At 35.4% G+C, this 22682-nt stretch overlaps 6 protein-coding genes across 13 annotated transcripts in view; 4 read left to right on the top strand and 2 right to left on the bottom strand.

Annotated features, from left to right (window-relative positions):
- The first annotated feature begins 316 nt into the window (after nucleotides 1-316).
- LOC105675714 (uncharacterized) lies at nucleotides 317-1877 on the top strand. Its single transcript, XM_012373055.2, has 3 exons — nucleotides 317-497; nucleotides 1276-1428; nucleotides 1531-1877. Exons 1-3 carry the CDS (start codon nucleotides 317-319, stop codon nucleotides 1764-1766), a joined length of 570 nt encoding a protein of 189 aa, XP_012228478.1. The 3' UTR covers nucleotides 1767-1877.
- Nucleotides 1878-2424: 547 nt separating this feature from the next.
- Sin1 (SAPK-interacting protein 1) lies at nucleotides 2425-5423 on the top strand. 2 transcript variants are annotated; one of them, XM_012373050.2, is made up of 7 exons: nucleotides 2425-2644; nucleotides 2865-3008; nucleotides 3214-3488; nucleotides 3667-3836; nucleotides 3913-4203; nucleotides 4396-4637; nucleotides 4825-5423. In XM_012373050.2, exons 1-7 carry the CDS (start codon nucleotides 2572-2574, stop codon nucleotides 5016-5018), a joined length of 1389 nt encoding a protein of 462 aa, XP_012228473.1. In that variant the 5' UTR covers nucleotides 2425-2571; the 3' UTR covers nucleotides 5019-5423. The 2 variants fall into 2 exon arrangements, with proteins under 2 accessions (XP_012228473.1, XP_067215975.1); XM_067359874.1 differs by lacking the exon at nucleotides 2865-3008.
- LOC105675715 (uncharacterized) lies at nucleotides 2846-6338 on the bottom strand. Of its 3 annotated transcripts, XR_001101296.2 has the most exons (5): nucleotides 6099-6338; nucleotides 5427-5850; nucleotides 4796-4884; nucleotides 3160-4503; nucleotides 2846-3084 (listed from the first exon to the last, which is right to left on the bottom strand). XR_001101296.2 is itself a non-coding variant. In XM_012373056.2 (2 exons), exons 1-2 carry the CDS (start codon nucleotides 6202-6204, stop codon nucleotides 5432-5434), a joined length of 525 nt encoding a protein of 174 aa, XP_012228479.1. In that variant the 5' UTR covers nucleotides 6205-6337; the 3' UTR covers nucleotides 5000-5431. The 3 variants fall into 3 exon arrangements, 1 of the variants encoding a protein (XP_012228479.1); XR_010891349.1 differs by lacking the exon at nucleotides 4796-4884; XM_012373056.2 differs by lacking the exons at nucleotides 2846-3084; nucleotides 3160-4503; nucleotides 4796-4884 and having other exon boundaries at nucleotides 5000-5850; nucleotides 6099-6337.
- A 245-nt stretch (nucleotides 6339-6583) lies between these two features.
- LOC105675712 (peptidyl-prolyl cis-trans isomerase) lies at nucleotides 6584-8497 on the top strand. Its single transcript, XM_012373052.2, has 3 exons — nucleotides 6584-6925; nucleotides 7959-8312; nucleotides 8390-8497. The coding sequence occupies exons 1-3, from the start codon at nucleotides 6722-6724 to the stop codon at nucleotides 8459-8461; spliced, it is 630 nt and encodes a 209-aa protein (XP_012228475.1). The 5' UTR covers nucleotides 6584-6721; the 3' UTR covers nucleotides 8462-8497.
- Nucleotides 8498-8833: 336 nt separating this feature from the next.
- The window catches only part of kairos, a 44710-nt gene continuing 30861 nt past the window's right edge, over nucleotides 8834-22682 (bottom strand). For all 5 annotated transcript variants that reach the window (XM_012373046.2, XM_012373047.2, XM_067359870.1 and 2 more), the window contains 4 exons: nucleotides 16050-16299; nucleotides 14948-15271; nucleotides 12968-13645; nucleotides 8834-12682 (listed from right to left, as the gene is read on the bottom strand). In XM_012373046.2, the coding sequence (XP_012228469.1) occupies nucleotides 12470-12682; nucleotides 12968-13645; nucleotides 14948-15271; nucleotides 16050-16298 (1464 nt within the window). In that variant the 5' untranslated portion in view covers nucleotide 16299 and the 3' untranslated portion in view covers nucleotides 8834-12469. The remainder of the gene's footprint in view (nucleotides 12683-12967; nucleotides 13646-14947; nucleotides 15272-16049; nucleotides 16300-22682) is intronic.
- Nucleotides 18040-21987, top strand: Def (Defensin). Its single transcript, XM_012373059.2, has 2 exons — nucleotides 18040-18204; nucleotides 19125-21987. The coding sequence occupies exons 1-2, from the start codon at nucleotides 18108-18110 to the stop codon at nucleotides 19316-19318; spliced, it is 291 nt and encodes a 96-aa protein (XP_012228482.1). The 5' UTR covers nucleotides 18040-18107; the 3' UTR covers nucleotides 19319-21987.

Genomic DNA, 22682 nt, shown 5'->3' with positions numbered 1-22682 from the left:
GTCGGACAACATCAGAACATAATTCTCGAAGGCCGCCGATACGCCCCTCTTATTATGTCGCGTGGCGGATAAGAAAGTGTCTCGCTTTTTTTGTTCGTTTCTGTCTCATCTTCTTTCTCGCTTTGCCTCGACCGAGCTTATAAATAAAGCCCGCAATCACGCGCGGAACTCAGTATCACTGGTATCACTCTAGCTTGTTATTCTGGCGCAATTCTGTAGTTGAAGAGTCACAAGACGAATTACCACAATTATACGAAACGGAAGTTGGTTCACCATACGTTAACGCTAAAGGAAGACGAGTTTTTTTTTTTAGTTAATGAATCTTACCAAGACTACCATTGTTGACGGCTGCATGAGGTCTGACGTTATCAGGCGGATTGGAACTAGAAGAGCAGGACGAGATCAAAAGAAAAACAGCACGCCGAAAGCAACTTTGACGACGCGAAGACAATTGACGAAGAGGCAGCTAACGGAGTTGTTTTTCGAGAATTGCATCGGTCAGTTGGATTCGGTGAAAATAATGTAGAAAACGTTTGGCGAAAGAAAACACTGCGTTTTCCATGGATCTTTAAGCATCTCTTCGATTTTGAATGTATCTTCTTGCATTTTCCGCATCTAAAACAAAATAAACGTACTTTTAGGTTTTAGAGAAGGAAAAGACAAAAGAACAAAGTACATAAAGTACAATTAAACTAGACATATATCCATATAATTCTAATTTGTCTATTAATCCTGAACGTATAAGACGTTCATTTATTTTTAATCTTGAAAAGTGAAGGCGAAAGAATAAGAATTACAAAGACGCAGTAAACGCAGGCTTCCGTTATTATCCCGAACGAAGATCAAAGCTGTTAAAGCTCGCTAAAGCTAATAATTAGCATTAATTACTAACGCAAGAAATTCGATATGAGTGATATAAATAGCATAAATACAAGCGATAACATTGCTTTGATTCTTCATACGACTAGCAATCAATTTCTTCCTTATACAAAATATTTATTAATAATTAATAAACTGTAACTTTTCTTAAGATTAAATTTTTTCTTAATAACAAAATGCATCATAATTATTGTATATGTACATATTATACATGATATGTATTCATTAAACATGTATATTCAACCAATGAAGATGAGATTCATTTAGTTTAGTCATTATGTGTAAAATATTAATTGCTATGGATCTCATTATTGATTCGTTTAAATTGTTAGATATGAAAATTTTGATTATCCAATCTAAAATTCTGTTTGTAACAATATTTCTTACTTCTTGCAGATTGTGAAAAAATGGCTACTATTCCGCAGGGTGCTTTTGCAGCGTGCAAAGTTCGTTGTAATGAGGAACGCATTATTTCAAAATCCACGATAGAGAAGAAAGAAAGAACTGAAAAGAAGGAAAATATATTTAATTCAAGGCCTCCTCTAGAAGGTATTCTCGTTGAATTCAATTGAATTTTCATCTAATTTCCATCTTTTAGAAATTTAATTTTTATTTGAGAAAAATTTACTCACCATGAAAATGTATGCACAGGATGGGAGCTGACACCGCTCAAGTACAACAGCAAGCTTATGAACAGCATCTGGGGTCTGTACAATCGCTATTCCGTGCATAATTTCAAGAAAAACAACGATGCTGAGGATGTTCGCGGTGGGGTGGCTGCGGCGATCTGGGATGCTATTCTAGAGAAGCATTTCCCAGCTATCAACGTCGCGGCCACCGCTTCCGTGGAAGCTCGCCGAATCATGAGAACCGAAAATGGTGTCTAAATGCGAGTCACGTTACTCTGAAAAATCATTTAAAAATAATAATTAATATTGAGCAAGCATTGCGCGTATAATTTGGGGGCAATAAATTATATGAGTAAACGAGAAATTTTATGTTAAATGGCTGTAAAACGATCATTTTGACGTTCACTCGTCGATTTCGCGATCGTTATTATTATGTATCGCAATATAATCAGAGAAGACTTTGCAGCAGTATTTTATGTTCTGCCTAGGTTAGAAATGTATTTTTGTTAAAATCAAATCTAATTCGCAGAGTCGAAGAATGGTATCAAACCATTCAAATGTTTGAATTTATTTTACTTTTTAAAAAAATATTTGTGTTATACTTATAAAGTACACATGTATTTTGTTAAATGATGCAAATAACGAAATGTTGCATACATAATTGAGCAACATGCGATTGTCAATTTGCAAAATATTCAGTGCGTAGTGATTAATAATAGTGTTATGTAGTCATTTGTATATTATTGTACGTAATTAAAAATATTAAAACTAAATGTATGATAAAGCAAAAATTTCATTAATATTACCCTTTTTACTTCACAACAATGTTCTTTCGACAAAACAATGAATTTGACAATTCAAAATGTAGACTGGCCATCTGTTGAGAAATGTGGTAAACTTTACGACGTTCTGCGTAATGTAGGCGATGGTAGGCGCGGAAATCGATCTTCTGATTCATAAAAGAGCCGATCAACGAGTGGTTGAGGACGCGTTTTATTTCGATGTGATTTTTGACCTTTTTTAATATACCCGATAGTATCTAGTCAATAAAAAAAAACAAGAAATGGCACTCTATGACAATCAATACTGGCTCTTGTCGCACATCAGGGATAGTTTTCTCGCCATGGACGACACAGGTGCGTTTGCGATAAATCTAGGTTAGATGTGTCAAAGGATTAATCATTTCCCATAAGATTGCTTTGATCTTGAATGTTTTAACAATAGGAATGCTTGATAATGCGCAATATGTTAATATACATATTTTTTCTGTTAAAAAAAACCAATTAACTAATGTAAATAAAAGTTAAATTCAAGATTAGATTAACGTTGATTGTCACCTTGTATTTTGTTTTGAAGGTATGTGTGAAATGGTAATGCTTGGGGAAAATATTCCTAAACAGTTGAAGGCGAACGGAACACTGCAGTGTTATCCTGGTATGGAAGAGAGTGATGAGGAGGAGGATTTGGATGCATTAGCAGAATCATATGACATACAAATGGGTACATGTAACTTTCATTTTTCGTTACAGAAGACTTATATGCCATAAGATTGTAGACTTATTTAATTTAGTTCTATCTGAAAATAAATTCAACAGCATTATATTTTGCTTGGCAATGCGTTTATATATATTATAATTTAAATTATAATTACTTCTTTAGTCAGATTCCTTCATTGAATATTCTCTTGCTCATTTGCTTGTTTCAGATATGGAATTCAGTCACAGACAGAGATCTAACACTGCACAGAGATTGGAGAAGATGGACATAGAAAGGAAGAAGGCAGCCAAGGTCAAGCATGTCAAATGGGAACATAATCCCAATGCCATTACACCCACAGACCAATCGGAACTGTTTCAGAGAAAGGACTTTCGTAGAAAGACTCCGTTGAGGAAAGGACATTCTCTCTTGTCGGAACAACTTGAAAAGTGTCCAAATTTACCACAGAATGCATTCAAGGATTATGCAAAATTCGATGGCAACGTATGTAACACATTTTTTATATATTCTGCATTTGAATTAAAAAAACTCCTTATTTTTAAATCATCCTAGAATAAAACAAAAATTATATATTTTTTGTAGCAAAATCAGATTATAACTTTTCAGCTTTGTAATTTTCATTTTTGGAAAACATAGACTATATTCGGAAATTCTCTTACAGGCACAAGTAGGCATTCCTGTAAGAAAATACAGGATATTCATGTGCATGCTGCCAAAGGAGGAGAGGACGTATCCGCTCCAGGTAGTGGTGACGGCAACGGCGAGGGTGTTAGACTTCATCGGGTTGATTTGCTACAAATATGCAAGTGAACATCCCGATCATAAGTTGAAGTTTGTAGCAAATTATCTCGCGTCGCCAGCACGCACATGCCTTATTCACGAAGTCTTGGTTGTCTATTATTTTCAGGGACCTGTCGCGTTACGGATTATACATCACCGAGGACGATGGCGAAGTAGACTGGGCATTTCCCTGTCTAGATCCACGTGAGACCATCTCCAAGTTCGAGTTCACCACGCTGGGTCTGATTGAGATGAAGCCGAGCGACAGAGCGCGGCACAATGCGGTTAGTTGCGTTGAGAAGAAGGCCGAGGAACATCTGGAAGGCAAAGATAAGGAACAGGAAGAGGTCGCAAATGATCTGGCTAAGATGGAAGGTCACACCACCGCAATGGAAGCACCGTTGTATCAATCGTACAGGTACTTTTTCAATAATAAAACATATATCTACAAATTTCTTTACAAGATAGTTTTAAAATTATAATTTAATCATGGATTTAAATGAAAAATTAATAAAAAATTGGAATAAAAATATGGAAAAATAATGAGTGACTAATTGTAGGAAATTTTAAATAATTATAATGCTGAAACAATACCTGTTTTCAATTGCAGAGTATATATAATTAACAAAATGCGAGCAAAGACTGAGATTCATTTAGGAATATCAGGCGAGAAGATAGAGATAGATCCAGTGATAACAGGTAAAGGTGCTGCCAGGTTCTGGAACAGACAGCGAGCAGTTAGTTATCATATAGATAATATCGCCTGGTGCGAAGTGACGGAAACTAAGGGATCGAAAACTATGTTCACACTGGTTTATACTCCGCAATCCAGCGTTCCAGACAATTTTCTGAGTTAGTATTTGTTTATTTTGCTTTCAATTACACATATATGCTTTGACAAATTTGAGACCAATTTCTTTTCAAAAAAATTTAATAAAAAGCTAATATTTTTTCGAAATTTTTAATTCTCAAGAAATATATTTTTACATAAGATTGATATTTAATGATACCTGATACTGATAATGATACCATATTACAGGTCAAAGCCATTCGCTTCATCAATCAGCATCGTTTAAGAATCATGATTTTGAAGCGGACTCTGTAACAGCCGAGGAGATTGTACGGAAAATTAATCACATTCTGGAGCTGCACAGCAGCCAGTCTAGGAAGGAGTATCTCGCACAGAAAGAAAGGAAGGCAGCGAGGAGAAAGAGTTTTCATCTATATAGATGACAGCTCTATTGGTTATTCTATACAATCTTAGATTATCTGAAGCATTGAACATTAATGTACGACAGAACGCAATTGTGAAAGTTGCACTAGGATCAGAAATATCCTTGTATAATCGTATTGATTTCCTAAATTTTGTTAATGTGTCAAAAATGGCGGAAATTAGACGATTTTTAAATTTCATAAATATGAAGTTTAATGTTGTATAATCGATAAATTATTTCTCACTTATTATATTTCATCTTTATCAATCATAAATGTACTATAAACACAATCATCACACATTAACGTTTTGTGTAATGTTGTCATATTTAATATTAATTTAAGTGTTATTTATATTTTTACTACAAAGCTCGTATTGCCTGTAAAATTGTAGAGATAGCGAGAATAAAAAAAATACTTAAAGAATACCTGTCTCACTGTTCTGACATTTTTATAAGGTTTTTGATGGCTTTAGACATGTTATCCTGCATTTTCTCCATAAATTTCAGGTTAAATTTGTGTACAATCTCACTAAGTACAGATATCTTTAATGTCATATCTAATAGTTTCTGATTATTTCTACAGATATATTCATAATTGGGCCGTTCCAACAAGAAAGCTCTATCAGATTCTGTCAATAAATTTAAATCAAGAGCCTGCCCTTGCGTCTCCATACTTGTTTTCTGCTTGATCAGATTTCTGCATTGAGATTTACGATTCTTGTATTCTTGTTGCCAATCCTTTTTCTCTTGTGTGAGTTTTTCTATATATTCTTTCATTAAAACCTCTTTCTTCATATTACACTCTTCTTCCTTACTCGGTATATCATTTTCATTAGCTATAGTTTTATTATCTGAAAAAAAAGATAGATTATAAAAGACTTAATTGTACTTATTGTGAATAATAACTAGAGCAACAATATGCTTTGTATACATCAATATTTCAAACATTAAATTAATAAAAGAACATACTTTTGAGTTAAATAAAGTATGTACTTGAGCAATAGATATATAATTAAACATTGAAGGCAAAAAGAATAAAAATATCCAAGAAATGCAGTTTTAAAATAGATATCGTTTATAGTGAGTTAAGGAAACTAACCTTCATCTTGATCACACATTATGATTCGTGTGTAAAAGATCGACGATCTTCGTTTGTAGTTAATCTTAGGTTCTTCATCGAAGTTCGATATATCAGTCGTAGCCATTAGTAAAATTTATTATGACAAAAGCTTGCCATTAACTCGTGGTTACAACATGGCGATCAAAATTTCAAATAACTTCAAACTGCTTCAAACGATCTCCCGCACGGAATACGTAACCAATCAAAGAACGGTGAACTAATTTCAGCCATGCATTATATATAGTATAGTGAGTTTACTATGACTTTAATTTACTTACCAGAAAGTAGAAGTTCGACCAATAAAAAACGAGGACAAATTGAACATACTCACTTCTAGGGACATTAGTTTTTCCTGCAATGTAGAGATATTCGATTAATCGTTGAACTACGTGAAAATGTAACTCACGATTGGACGACATGGCGGTACTGCTTTCTTATTCGATAATAGGGAACTCATAACCGAAAACATCTTTTTATTACATAATATTTTTGAGAAATAACCGGCGAAAACCTGGTTAAAACGACAAAAATCGGTATTACACGACGAAAACGTGGATCGAGTCGCGTGAGATCAATTTCCGGCGGATTTCCAGAAGAGTAGAATGGCGTTGAGATCGATTTGCCGGCTGTCAATTGATTCGACCTTCAGGCAGTTGAGCCATTTCGGAGCCACCGCCCGCCCGAGACAACCGTCCTTCGACACACTCCTAAGAAGCTTCGCTGCAGCAGCTAAAGACATGGCACTGCCACGCGTTTTCTTCGACATGACCGCGGACGACAAGCCCGTGGGTCGCATCGTGATGGAGGTGAGCCGAAATTTGTAAGCAATCACGGCATTACACCAACCGACCGTGTGCGACCGCGCTCTGCAATTCCGGCATGCTTGGCCATCTTGATTTTTCCTCCGAGCCGGTTCACAATTTAACCGGGTTTTCTTTCGCTTTAAGACATGCGTTTCGATCATCATCATTCAGTGAGATCTAAAACATTAGCGGGCGGTGAACGCGATCGGCATTTGTTATCGCGAATCGTGATCTTACGGAATTGCAGTTAGTAGCAGTTGTAAGCGATGCGTCATGGTCGCGCGACACGCTTGGCCATTGCAAAATTTTCCATTGACGGCAAGCAACCGGCCGGATAACGCATGCATATGAAAATGCCCTCGAACGCGCATAATTTTAGCAATCGCTCGTTGCAATTGAGGAAAATGAATTACTTATTTAAGTAGCAATTGCGAAATTAGCAGATAACGTGGTTATATGATTGAAATCTTGATACGAAAAAAAATTGTGCACACATTTTTATATCTTCAATAATTTTAGCAGCATGACACATACAGTAGTTTTTGCCTTTTTCTAGAAATTATGACAATTTAATATTTTTCATGTTTTTTCATATCTTGGACTAATTTTTATAAAATAATAGCATACAAGAAAATCTTGCTGAGTAATGAGATAGAATAACGAAGCAAGTGTATCAGACGGAATAATATATTAATCGGTTGAACACTTTCTAAAATGTATAAATTTTCACAATTACAATTTTGCCTTGTATTTTATAAAATACATGTGCACCAGTTTTTAACATACAGGTGCATGCTGCAGTTTCAAAATTTTGAACACAGATGGCATAAGCTAGTATAGTGGTGTCAGGATATATTTATACATTATTGAACTGTTTTTAATAATTTTTTTACTCCCTTTGTCACTTTATGAATATAACATTTAATAAACATTTAATTATTTTAACTGAGACATGTTGTGTAGTTTATTGTGTAGTATTATTGATGTGATGATTTAATAAATAATAATTTTAACTATATCTTATAATATTTTTCAGTTGAGGAAGGATGTTGTCCCTAAAACGGCGGAGAATTTCCGAGCTCTGTGCTCGGGTGAGAAGGGTTTTGGCTACAAGGGTAGTAGCTTCCACAGGGTGATTCCAAATTTCATGTGTCAGGGTGGTGATTTCACCAATCACAATGGTACTGGTGGCAAATCCATTTATGGTGCGAGGTTCGAAGACGAGAACTTCAAGTTGACTCATACTGAGCCTGGTATACTCTCTATGGCAAATGCTGGCCCCAACACCAACGGCAGCCAGTTCTTTATCACCAGCGCCAAGACCAGTTGGCTTGATGGAAAACATGTTGTGTTTGGAAAAGTTACCGAAGGCATGGATGTTGTTAGAAAAGTATGTTTTTGCATGTTTCTAAGCAATTAGAAATGGTTTTGCCATCTCAGAAAATTGAACAACAATTTTTGTTTCAGTTGGAAGCTATGGGTTCTCAGAGTGGCAAGACCTCCAAAAAGATCATAATAGCGGATTGTGGAGAGTTGTAGATCAACTAGATACTGTAATGACTGCATTTTTATTTAGCTGTTGCATACTGTCTTTATTACCTACCCTCCTACTTCATCCATCATCAATCACAATTCTATCAGCGATGCTAAAATTTTGTTTGATGAAACACGAAAGCTCGAAGCTTCTTCATTGTAGAGACGAAAGAACATTGCCTGCATTGTAACTCTTATTTTTAAATGAATCTACTTCCGTCTTCATCAGGGAAGAATCGTACGCAATGATTTTTTTCTTTTTTTTTAATGAAAGATATATACAAAGGTCCAAGCTCTTTCCTTTACTTTGCTGTGATGACTAACATCACTCGTGTGTTTTTACAATACTTGTATTTTGCGATAATTTTTGCGAAATCCATATTCTTCCATAATCACAATCGTTTAATACCGTTGAGTGATGCAGCAAAGACACATGCAATGAGCTCAAATTTTTCCGTACCATCCTATACTTTAGTGAGTGTTAAGATCTTCAATAATATAGAATAGGTATTTCCAGGGTTTAAAATTAGCAATCGATGTATTGATTCCAGTGTGTTAACCAATGCATTTCTCTTCTATATTATATTGATTTTACATACGTACAATGTATACCACAATTCTCATTGTATGTTTTTGTAAGTATACACCATTTCTTGATCAAGTAAGAAAACGATCATTTATCGTGATGTAGGCAATGCCTGAATACGATACCATTTTATTATAATACAGCACCAACAAATTGAAAAATGTAGTAGCAACAGTCTGAATAGTTCCAATTTCTTAAAAATAAAATTGTTTTCAGAAAAAAAGAAAACTGTGTGTCATTTCCATCGTACTCTGTAATTTAATTTCAATTATATTGTAACTATAAAGGTCGTCGAGCAATCTATATTTTCAATTTATACAAGATTTCTTTGCTGTGGCGCTTTTCCGAAGGCAAAATCTAAATACCGTTTCAAAGTATCCAATTTCTATTATTTTTTATCTAACATTTCTATTCTACATTATTCACAATACTGTAGATTGTATTCAAATCTAAAAATAAATATACAATAAAAATAATTCACAGCATTTGCAACATTTATGATCAACGTATATTTCATCTTCTTTATATTCATGTTTCTCCAATCTTCTGCGAGAACATTGATAGAACATACATTACCGATATTGTGTTTACAATCTTGCATTACATTAGGACACTTCGGTAATCTAGGTAACATATGAAGGAGAAGGGTGCGCTAGTCTATAAAAAACGAACTTTATTCTTTTACGATTTCGAAACAGAATCCCGATGAAAAATCATAAGAATAATTTATTAAATAGTATTTTAATTTTCTTGTCATATTGTATCTTTTTGCTCGCAGTTATCATCTGTTTAAAATGAACACTTATTCCTCTTAATCAATAAAAAACCGATATATTCTTATCAAATTGAGTAAAAAATAAATAACTTCTGACGCAGATAAATAATACTTGATATTTTCTGATCCTATTTAACGTAATTTTATTAGTATCTAATTTATAGAGAATTATTTAAAGGATGTAAGGATTCAGAAAAAATAAGCTTGTTATCTACGTTAAAGTTATTTATTTAAATTATCACTCAACTCAATAAGATCAAATAACACGTTGTGTATCTTTCATTCGTTTTGTATTTGTACTTATTTTGTGTTTGTTTTACACTGCTTTTCATCAAATAAATTTTATAATGTGAACGAAAGCTATAAACTCTTTTGCAGGTAAATTATTGTATAATCAATTCTTTTTTTATTAATCGAAAAATACTTAAATATTTCCATTCTAGTCATCCATTAGCCATCATACTGAATCGATTGAATCGTTTTGAATAAATAATTTTTGTAAAATGAAAAAATCAATTTTCCATGTATAGTACGTTATGCAGTCAATTCCATACAGATTTTAAGACTCTCAATAACGACGATTATTAACTTTGAAATATTTTTAACATTGATATGACGTGTGTAAGTAACATGTAATCTCCACAAATTACACTGATCCGTTTAAATATATTTTATCGTAAATTTTCAAAGAAATTCCTTCGATGATGTAGTTAAAATGACAACACGTGAAATTCACATTTATATTATGTTCTGAAGCTATTAAATTTATACGAATTTTTAAGTTATCCGTTATCCGTCGAGTTATCCGTCTCAACGTCGAGAGAATTTTTCCCTCTCTGCCAAAGAAGCATAAAAATTACGAATCACATCTATTGTTTAGTCTAATCATATTCTAATACACCGCAGCGAGGCAAGGTCAATTAAGACACTGTTAATTACACACACATCGTTAGAAATATGACTTTAAGCTGTAAGAAATTTTTTGTATACTTATTATCAGCTATTATTGTTTTAGAAATCGAACTAAGAGAAGCTCGACTAAAACATTAGATAGAAAAAAGTAAAAAAAAAAAAGAATAATGCATCTGTGCTATTTGTTTGAAATCTTCTTTCGAAATTCAAGAAACGGGATCCAAACGCAAGATCCCAATTGAAGAATAAAATTGCCAAAGGAAATAAATTCGCAGGATGTTGTAATATACCTAATATCTCTATCTTTGAAACACACAAAATTCTCGAAGTTGCAACATGAATATTTTTTATATTCTCTGTTTAACACGCAGCAATGTATATCAATTGCCGTATGTTATTATTAAACGTATGCATCTATCATATACATGTATACCTTTATATCAGTGGCGGTTTGTGCGGTCGACCAATACAACAGGAAGAACGACAGATAAAGTGCCACTTCGCGTAACTTATTGGATCAGTCGCCACTGTTGTGCTCTTTTTTTTTTTTTTTTTTAAGAGAATATATTATATATTCTTTCTAATTAACATGCCCCCTTTGACCCGCAAAGGATAGATTAACGTTCAGGATTATTGATATTATCTTTGCACAGCAGAATATTTTGTTACGTCGTAATCTTACTCTAAAAAGATCTCTTCTGCGCCGAAGTAATATTATCGCGGCAACCAAAAACGATGCACTATTGAAAATAATTATTCCCTATGAAAATAGTTTTGTAATCGATCTTTTCAATTCTCGTACTATCAATAGAAATTATACGACGCGCACATGCCACCTTTGTATGCATGCATGAATATGCTTTCGCTCAGGATAACAAGGACAAAGCATAACTACGTTATCTGCCACGTCCTGTTTTGTGGTACATTATGAGTGCAATCAGCTGCGAGAGTAAGAATAATCAGGATAAGTGGAGGATAATAGCGAAAATAGTTTGCATATACGATATATATGTGTGTATATCGAATTAAATGCATATGGCATTCGCAAATACGATTTGCACAATTTACATATTATGCAACAGAAAATATAGCACAAGCCTTCGTAAATTATATCGTATTTAATCATATAAACGTTCGCAAATATTAAAATCACAATATTTGTATCATTCATTAATGTTCATTTATTTTTGAACAAAATACCGTAAACGTATAGAAACAAGTCTCACAAAATCGAAAATATTCCTTACAAATGTTGTAATTTCCTTCAGACGATTTATTATTCTTTTAGTATTTGAATATTTCTGAGTTCGAATATGTTAAAAAATCGCAAACACACTCGGACGTGTTTTATAATTACGCGAGGGTGTTGAGCAGTCTTATCATGCCAGGAAATGCGGAAAAAAAAGAGGAAAAAAGAGAAATAGGTGGAAAAGACTACATTCTCGATCAAACTCGTAATCTTCCGCGGCTTTGTGCTCCCTCTTCATCCCTTTCTTCGATTTTTCTCCCTCTCGTACCTTTTTCAATTCAAGCAGATAAACAAGAAAATCATTCTTGTTACAACAAATCTCTTCGTATTTGTGCGAGAAATTAATTTTGGATATAAAAATAAATTGACAAACAGATAAATAAATAAATAAACAACGCTAGTGCAATGAATAACTGTCGTACTGTCAATCTATTATACCTTGAAAACAAAACGAACAGATGACGCAATCAGAAACGATTCGGAAATACGGCACTACTTGACGAAGAGGTCTTTGAGAGTCGAACAGATTCCGTCGCAATCCGACTGCTCCTGCTCTTTGTTCCCGCTCGAGAACCAGCTGGTCACCTTACCGGCGCGCGACTTGTTCGGTGACACGGATGGCTTTCCGGGTGAACTGCCCGACGCTTCCGCGTCGCTTCCCTTGTGGACCGAGGTGAGAATCTTCTCGATGGCATTACCGAACACCTGTCAATGCCGAGCGAGAAGTTACGCGCCTTTTATTTCGTGCCGTCGCGCGCGACCTTTCATGTCTATTTAATAGATCTTCAATACAATTTACTGTTCTCTCGAATGCACAATTAAAATATAGAGCACGGTTCCGTACTAAATAGAATTTTAGATAGGTAAACTTGACTCATGAGTTTCTCAATGCTTATAAATATTCGATGGAAGAGCGATGTTCATTTACTGTCCATATATTCTTAATAGAATCCTTCCGTTCTCTTTAAATAATAAATTAGACTCACTCACCTGAGCGTCCACTTTGGTGCTATCGTCCCAAAGAACTTTGAGTTTCGTGTCCACGTTCTTCGTGACCGTATCCTTCACGATTTTGGCCACCATCCCGGGCTTATCGAACGTCGTCGCTCTCTCCTCATCGTATCGGTTCTTCTTCGAGATGGGCTGATGCCTCTTGGCAAACCAATTGCTCGGCGTTATGGGTGAGCCACCGGTGTTCTTGCCGCCGATGTTCGAAATCCTGATCTTGGAACCCTGCAGGATGGACACGTCGAAGCTGTTGGATCGTGAGTTCGTGAGTCGACTGCGTCTCTGCTCCGTCGTTTTCGCTGATCGACTTGGCCTCTGCTCATCTTTGGCGATTGACGCATCCGATATACCGCATGTATTTATCTCTGTCGCCGACGATGTCAAGGAACTCAAAATGGATATTAGGTCGGTATTGGAGCACGTGATGCCCGCCGCCGTCGCTGACGATGAGCTAGGCATCTTCATTTCGTAGAGTGGCTTCGTCACTTCGGACGCGCGTCTGCGAAGATCCGACGTCGTTGCCGTGATCGATGCGGAGAATTCAGAGAACCGGCGTTTTTGGGGCTGTGTATATTTCTGCGTGGTGCTGCTGTTTCCCTCCAGAGATTCAATTTCACACACGCGTTCGTGAGACGACGTCTTGTACATTTTTAAACGAACCTGAAACGAGTGCATAGTTATTAGAATTTTGAACTTAGCTCATTCATCCATTCACACTCTTAAGAACTTGATTGCACGTATTCGTCGTTTATATACATTCTATTACATACATTCGTATCTGTAACACCTCACCTTATGCTACTATCACAAAAAATCGATATTCTTTAACTTTTTTCTATTTGTATCTCATTATCTAATTTTCTATTTTTCTTCTCTTTCTCTCTCCATATTTTTTTAATAAATTCCTTTTTACTGAATTTAGTTCGTCATCCCAAAGTTTCTTTATCCTTTCGTTTATATCCTCTTCTATTTAACTGAACCATTCGCTCGCCACTCGACGCTCTCCTACATAATATGCTCATATTATCCCTCTTTTGAGTGCATGATTATTAAAATGCTTCACATTTAGGCAAAATGTTAAAGATCGAACTAAATTTGAATCAACAATAAATATTTGTCAAATATATGTTACCAGCTTTATATTGATATGTAATTTGTATTAATATGCCATTTATAATTAATTTATATCAATTCGTATTGAATTAATTTATATTAATAGCATACCGTTAATAATATGCAATTTTCTGCAATGCAATATTAAACGTATTCAACAAAGAATAAAAATATTAAATATCTTACTTAAGATTTTTCTTGTAATTTTCTTGATGTTATATGTTTTCGGATTTAAGGCATCTTTGCGGAGAATTCCTTAACGAAAAAAGCATTATATTAATTATATCATTTTAGAGTATTACTTTATATCTCTCAGTTTATTCTCGGAAAACTATTTTTTCAGAATATTATTATTACTTTCACGAGTGCTTCGTACATTTATTAAAACACGAAAGGCCTCTTAAACTTAAATCCATATTTTTAGAAACATCGTAACATTGTGCTTGGATTTCTAAGAAACCACGCGACCTTTACGCGATCAAAGATTTCCTCAAAATTAGAAATAAAAGATAAATCGCCTGCTAGGTTCATAATAACATAATAAGCCTAATATAATTGAAGAATTCATAAAAAAACAACCCTTATCAAGAATTGAGGAAATTGAGATAATAGCATATTCTAGTGTGATCACAGGTGAAACCCATAATATACCAATTCTCATAATTGAGGATAACAGAATGTTCTTTTTTTTCTGCTGAAGAAATGAAAAATTGACAAGGGTTGTTTTCGTTATAAACCTCTCAATTATTAATACGAGGCTTGATTTTATCCTTAACCATCCTTTTTCAAATGCTACTAATTCTACTAGCAATTTCAATCATGTTGTTATTTCAAAATCGTGTTACTCACTTTTCTGGCCTTGATGTCGGCGATGTCATCCATAATGTCGAGCTGCAGATTGTGAGTGCTCCCGCTATTGCTGGGCGGACCGGTCATCCCGGTGGACGAGTTTCGCCGGCTCTGCAATACTCTGGTGACGCCTCCCATGGGAAACGCAGCGAAAGATTCCCGACGATTGCGGCCGAACAAAGTGGTCGGCACCCTGGAGATCGTGACAACGGAGTGTCGCCGACCGCCGGACTGCGGTGCCGGAGTCTGCGAGAGCGTCGCCAAGAAAGCTGCTTCCTTCACCGACAAACCGGAGCTTTCTCCACGTTCGCTTAATCGTCGCACCTGTTCGTGTGAGTTATTATAATTTACGAGAGGCATAACTAAGTGATACTGATATTCAATATGGTTTATCTTATCATCTGACAGAGGAATAAATTTATTGGATTTCAGTTTATCTCTGTCTGTTATCAAGAAGTTTACCAAAAATATTTGAATAAAATATCAAATTAAATATATCTTTATCTTTTTTTGTGATCCGAATTAATTTCGATGAAGAAGCTTATATATTGAATATTTTCTCTTTATTTTTATGCTAAGGCGAATATAATTTAAAAAGCATCTTTATTTGAATTAGTACCTTTAATTATATTATTTAGAAAATTTTATAAAAATTAGAAAAATATAGTTTGTGTAAATTGTAATCATGCATTATACTTTAATAGTTTGGAGAAACATGCGGAGAGTTATCACAAGCACTATGTCGAATCATCTTTGTTGCAAAGGATTAATATGATTATTTAAATTTTACTTCTTGCTACAAATTTTTCAAAAATCGATTGTACCTACGTATTAAAATGATAATGTTATCATTGTAATTGTTATAATTACAAAATGTAGTTATTGTAATTATAAAATTAATTAGAGGAAGAGAATAATTTTGAAAGTATCCTTATTCCTTTCGTTTCAACTCTTCAAAGTCAAGCAATATCGCGAATATTCTGAACCGCAGATAATCTATTTTTAAATTTCTCGCTCACCAAAGTCACTGTCTTGTGCATTTTAATATGTTTGCGTATCGGCAACCACAAACGGATTTCCTGCGTGCAGAGTGCGTACATACCTGGGATGCTGTTATACCGGATGTACACTGCGGAGTCGGTAAGGAGTGCTTCCTAGCCTCTCGCCATGGCGAAAGCAGATAAGGATTTAAGGATGGCGAGTCCGGATCGCATCGCGGTGGCGATTCCGCGCGACAGCGATCTCCTTCTTCCTCGCCCAGAATACTTTCCTCGACGACGATCAGCGGCTCACCAGCCCCGCTGTTTCCGCTGCTCGTGCTCGGACACAACTGCCTCCTCATGGCTGACATTCTGCAAATAATATTTATTTCCGCTGTCAATATTTACACTCATATAATATTGAGTTTTGTCTCATCTCCTTGTGAATTTTATCTTTCCTCATTCGATAGAAACTTCGTAATCAATTTATATATTTCTCTTTCTACCTTTAAATTCTTTTCCATCTGCAAAAATATTTTTGACAATTCTTAAAAATTTGTTATCTCCATATTTTGATTCCAATATTTTTGCGAATAACTACTATATTTTTTAACAAAAGTTTAATACAAAATTGAAAGTAAGAATGGGAATAAAAATTTTATTTATTTTTTTTGTTATTTCTTTTATATACGTATAAAAATTTTTTTTTCCACCGAGTAAAAATGTTTGGTATTTAAAATACTTATAAACGGAGTTAATGAAATCGACACCTCGATGCACATGCTGTTCAAGATTCCGAACGGATCTGGCGAGATTTCCCACGCGTGTACGATACTGAGATACGAGAAATTCCAGGAAGTTTTCACCTTTTACGGACAAGCATTCGCCGATCTCGGTCAGGGTATTGCACGTAGTATATCATTCTATTTGACCCGTATAATTCAGAGCACGTGCGAGCATTTCGATTTGATATCCAGAACACATCCCGTTCAACGCGTTTGCGTAATGGGTGCAATTTTGAGCCGTTTTCGTTAAATTTCCATAAATATATTTGCGTGGGACATAACAGAGCTCCCCGGGGACTGTAACGTCCTCGATGTGCGAATAAAAAAAAAATATCGTTGCCGAGAATGACAGTAACACACTAAACGTCAGGTTGCGCCATTACGTGAATATCGGTCGTTTGCAGATGTTATATTTTCGTTCAATATCAAGGTCAGCTATTCCAACTTATGATATTGAAAATCGCGATCGCCTGCACAGCGTTGTTGCACGTGTGTATTATTTTTCATCATTGCGCCGCTGTTTATTCACCGAATACAGCTTACAGCCAAACAACTGTCGACATTTTCTGCAAACAAATTATTGATCTTTGTCCAAATAAATTCATTGCAAAACGCACGATATGAATAAAATAGTATAATTAATAATATAAATTTATACGATTAAAACGGTTACTGTTATTCTGACAAATTTTTAAAAAATCTCCGTTTTTAGCCGTAATATCCGAATTATTTAATATCGGCGTATTTCGGGTTTCGACCACAGAAAGATTAAATTTATTATCCGAGCGCGACCGGAGCTTTAAAATATTTTTTATTCATAATCAAAAATATACATTAAAATAAATTCTCCGTTATTCAACGTGCAGCTTTCCGCTGAGTTTATCACAATTCTCAGATCAGCTCGCTGAAAATCTAGAAAAAATGAATGGGGAAAAGTAATTTCATGATGCTCTATTTTCGGAGATCAAAAGTTATAAAAGTAATGTGTGTGCGAAATAAATACCCCGCCAACTCTTTTTAACTTATTTATTTTTCGTAAACTGTAGTCACCGTTCGCGCGTTTTCGATCGGAAATAGAGAAGCGCAGTCGATCGATCCTGCTTTATCGCCTCCTCTATCAGTCGTCCCGGTAACGACGATAATACCGGAAATTAATATTCGAATACGTTAGGTCAGTCTACGCGTTCTGGTCGATGGTCGCCTAGAAATAGCAAATCCGAAGCCACGGGAATTCCGGTGGCGGTAAAAAGTTGCTGCTAAACGGAAGTGAACCGCGGAGCTAACAAAAGAGGATGTTCTTGGCGACGATAAGGTATATAAGCGACCGCCGCGTTCGTAAAGAGTATTGTTATTCACGGAGGAATCGAGTGTACAACGAAAAATTGTTCAATAGTGATGAAGCTGCTCGTTGTTTTCGCCTTCTGCGTCATGCTGATTTACGTTTCAGCCGGTATACTGCCGGATGTCTACGACGGACCAACTTATGAATTAGGTAAATATATACTTTAAGAGAAAGCTTGGAAACGATTCTCTTAATTCAAACGAAGCTTTCTTAATTATTGAGGAACTTTAACGAGCGTCAATCAATATCGCGTTGTCGAAGTTTTATTTATGGAAACACAAAGTTTGAACGTGATATTTATTTCCGATAATTACGAAATTATAATGGGCACAATTCGCTAAATATATTGCATATTGTGGTTTTGTTTCGAAAGGAACAGTGTGCTTTTGAAATATAATACAACAAAACTTTGCAAATAGGGTAATAAATATCCAGAAATACGCTACCTTTGTTTCGCGCCATATAATAGTTATATCACAATGACACATCCCCTTTTAGCATATACTCTGATAATACACTGTCGATATCCTTTCACATCGAACGCGACGCGACCTTTTCCTTTGATGAGTCACACCATTATTGCCAGTTACCACATCATTTCCGAATATTGAATTAGAAATAATATTCCTTTATACTTAACTGAAGTGATATTGATTTCAAGAAATTCGACTGTTTTCTCAATATTATTTAAACACCGAAACATCAATTCCAAATTGAAACAAACAAAATTTAAATTTCGTTTTTCGTTGAAACTTAACTATAAAATCCCTTCAATTTAAAATAAACGCTTGAAACAATCGTCGTCTTAAATTTCTTTAAATTTCTCACTTCTCTCGCTTCAAACATTCCGCAAACGAAAGCGCGTAAAGAAAAGCCGACTTCGCGAGAGAATATATCCTTGTCATAAAATTCTCGCCTATTCTACGATGCAATGATCTCCTGTGACACGAGATACTCATAAAATGTACGTTTGCGGAAAGTGCAATGTGCACTTTAGGAAGAACGCGATACTCGTGGGAGTTCTCCCTTTAATCGTGCGCAAAGAGAGTAATCTGGGAATCGCGTTTCAGTCACCGTTGACGAACCGGAGTACAACGAAGAGTCGGACCAAGCGCCCATCCGGAGCCGGCGCGTGACCTGCGATCTTCTGTCCTGGCAATCCAAGTGGCTGACCATCAACCACAGTGCGTGCGCGGCTAAATGCCTGGCGCAGCGTCGCCGGGGCGGCCGGTGCCGCGACGGCATCTGCATCTGCAGAAAGTAGGCTTTCGCTCGAACGCGATTCATCTGGCCTCAAGTTCGCATCCCACGGATCTCGCAAGCCCGCTCTCGTCTCACTGTCTCATCGGTATCAACTCTACGTTGGTGAAGCGCCGCCGCATCGGTTTAATTCGGATTAATATTCATAAAGAATCACAACGGGACGCGTTTAATCGCCGATCGATAACAGCCCGTCGGCCTCGATTGTAACAGGCATTCGTGTTTCTCTCTCTTTCTCTCTTTCTCTTCTTCTCTCTCTCTCTCTTCGTATAAATTTGCGCCAAAATTGATAGAGCGTCACCGTTTATTGATGGAAATTACTTCAATCGTTCTCGTCGCGCAGCGCTGCGTGATTTGATAATAAGAATAACAGCTTTTGTTTACGTCAGCCGCGATGGGCGTCAGGAAAATTAACGAAAATTGTTATTGACATCATTAGTGAAAGTTAGTTAATCATAATGACATTGATGTAAGATTTGAATAAGCCATATTGATCGTCTCGCTGTTGAAAATGCGCGAATCTCAGCCAAACCAAACGTAGTTAAAAAAAAAAAATATCCATAACGTACATTGATTAATATTAAATAGTTCCAATATTAATATATGCACAAATAATGTAAAGTAAAAAAAAGATTAAGTATTAGAATAGTTGTGCATCAATATGAATTTTTCATTAATATATAAGAAAGTGTAAAATGAGTATAAAAGTATGAATTTTTCAAATTGAAATTGAAATTGAAAAATTCATACTTTTATACTCATTTTACACTTATTTCATATTATAAATAATGAAAAATAGTCCAAGTATATTGATGCAACTGTGCGTTAGAACCTGTTCTACGAACCTGTTTCGTAAGATAATTAGCTCTGCTTACAATAATTAATTATCTATTATTTTATCGTGCAAGCTACTTGCTTTAATCAATTCCAGTCAAAATAATTGGAGTAATTACGTATTTATCGCAATTAGATTTGTACGAAAAGTTTAAATTTTCCAACTAATATATTCTCCAACTAATTATATTTTACAAAAAATAATAATTGTGTTTGCTATTTTATTACATTAAAATTAATTTTAATGACATGTGGTAAGCTATAATAATAAATTAAAACGTAAGCGTTTTCATAATGGTAATTAATAATTGATTATCTCTTACGCTAAAATTACGTGCATGTCATCAATTTTCCTAGATAAAGGAAGTACAGTTCAGGCATCTTCTGTCTAGACAATAAAGTAAAACAATGGGGACATTTTCCTGAGAAATTTTACCCACAAAAGGTGAAAACAGGCATCAAAGGAGGTGCAAAGTGTGTGTGCAAAACAATATGTGTGCACTGCATTGCACATTCTAAATTATTTTGAAGTTTATCATTTTGTGCAAAATTATTAATAAGAGTTATAACGTTAATCTTATCCACATTTATCTAAATAGTATGATTATATACACTTATTGCGCGCAGTCTGTCTAAAATTTTTATAGAAATGTAATTCAAGTAAAAGTCCGCTGCGAATATCTTTGGACGCGTTGGATACACACGCCTGTGAATTGAATGCCAGTGCAAGAGGTTAACCTCTTTCGTGAGTTACACAATGTCTATTTTCGGATATAAAAGCAACACGTGGGTCCGGTCGATAGTTCCACATTGTCGAATCCAATTACTATTGTAACTTAATATCTTTCGGATCACTGTGTATATTGATTCGTATGTCCGTGAGCGTGCACAGAACGCAGATCGTCACTGAACAATGAGCCGTCCGATCTGTCCCAGGAGATGGCGTTTCAACTTGATTTAAAATGCATCGAATATGTGGGCCGTATATCTCCAGCTTTAATGTCAAAAGGGTGTCTATAGTTTAAATACGTAATATTTCGCGTGGAAAGATAACGGTGCCACAATATCGCGAAACATCTTATTTTGATACTCAATATTTTAGTAATAGAAATATTATTCTTTCATAAAGACGAGAAATTGACTTTGTGGCTCTTTTGTGTGTTTTGTGTGTTCTTTCTTTTGTTTTTCAAAGTGAGGGAAATGAGAAATTCGAAGCGAAATTGTTAATTGTTTCAAAGCCAATTCATTGAGCCATTGAGAGTTACGTAATTTTTACGAATTAAATTTCGAAAACTTTAACAACTAACGAAACTTTAATATTTATTCGGTTTTAATTACGAAATAGATTTTAACATTTAAACAAATCTAAAAACAAAATCAATGCACTTTCTGAATATATCGATAAATATTTTCTATTATAATCGAAAAAGAAGTTATAACTAAAACGTCCCTTATGTGTGTTCGAAAGACATTACTCTTCATTTATCAAAATTGATCTGTTTTTCAGACACTCTTTAAACGTCTTTCAGATGTTCCATAAATTCCAATATTATACGCTCTTATTATTTCTGATTACGCACGAATGAAAATCTTCCACAATGAGCACTCGTCGAGTCTCGTTCGACCTTTCGTATCTACTCGCGTGTTAAGGACCATCCACGGCAAAAACTGGCACTTTAGAGGAAAATGCGTATCAGGATGCAGTCTCATAAAAAGATATTAGAAGGATCAAATGGATTAAGGATATCCGATTAGTCGGAAGCGCTCTAATGGAAACGGGATAGAAGTTTCTATAGTTCTCCTGTTTGCAACAGACAATAAATTTATTAGCACATTGTATACACCAAGTGTCCCTGACCGATATCGGACGTCCTTTTCTTATGACGCTTTCGAGAGCGGAGCGGACTCGAAAAGTTTCGTCGACAAAACCTCTCGGCACAACGGCGCATAACTAACTATTGCGGCGCAATTTCGTGACCCGTAGCGTAAAAATTATCGGCTTCGAGTAGTCGATATTCGCTTTGCGGAAACCACTTTACATGCTATTTCCTGGGCAATATAAAATAAAGTAATGCTATTCCGTGTTCTCGAAAGGTGGTTCATTGGTCGGTTCAGCGCCAGCAATTTGTTCCGATAGAATGGCGGGATTCCATCAAAACGATATATATATATAAAAGGACGATATACACATATATATATATATATATATATATATATATATATACACACACACAGCTTCGGGAGTTCGCGGAGAGCTTTGATCGGAATGCCACGATTAATTTGATTTCTGAGCTGCGCGTATTCGACGGCATCGGATGGCCGACTTTGAGTTGAGACTTCTCGTGTTCTCCTCCGCGAGGGGTAACTTTGAACTCGAGCCTATCTTTACGCGTCCCCCTATCAGACATTCAAAGTTGCCGCTAGCAACAGCCGCGTAAGTAGAACGATATTCGCCGATTGATGCCTCGGAATAAAGCCAGCTGTTCCCGAGTTCTATTGTCCACGCGACGTTATTACATAGTGGCGTCGCAAGA

This window comes from Linepithema humile, chromosome 7 (genome assembly GCF_040581485.1).
Source record: "Linepithema humile isolate Giens D197 chromosome 7, Lhum_UNIL_v1.0, whole genome shotgun sequence".
Classification (NCBI taxonomy): domain Eukaryota; kingdom Metazoa; phylum Arthropoda; class Insecta; order Hymenoptera; family Formicidae; genus Linepithema; species Linepithema humile.
The sequence above is the reverse complement of the archived record's forward strand: the minus strand, read 5'-3'. Positions and strand labels throughout refer to the sequence as shown.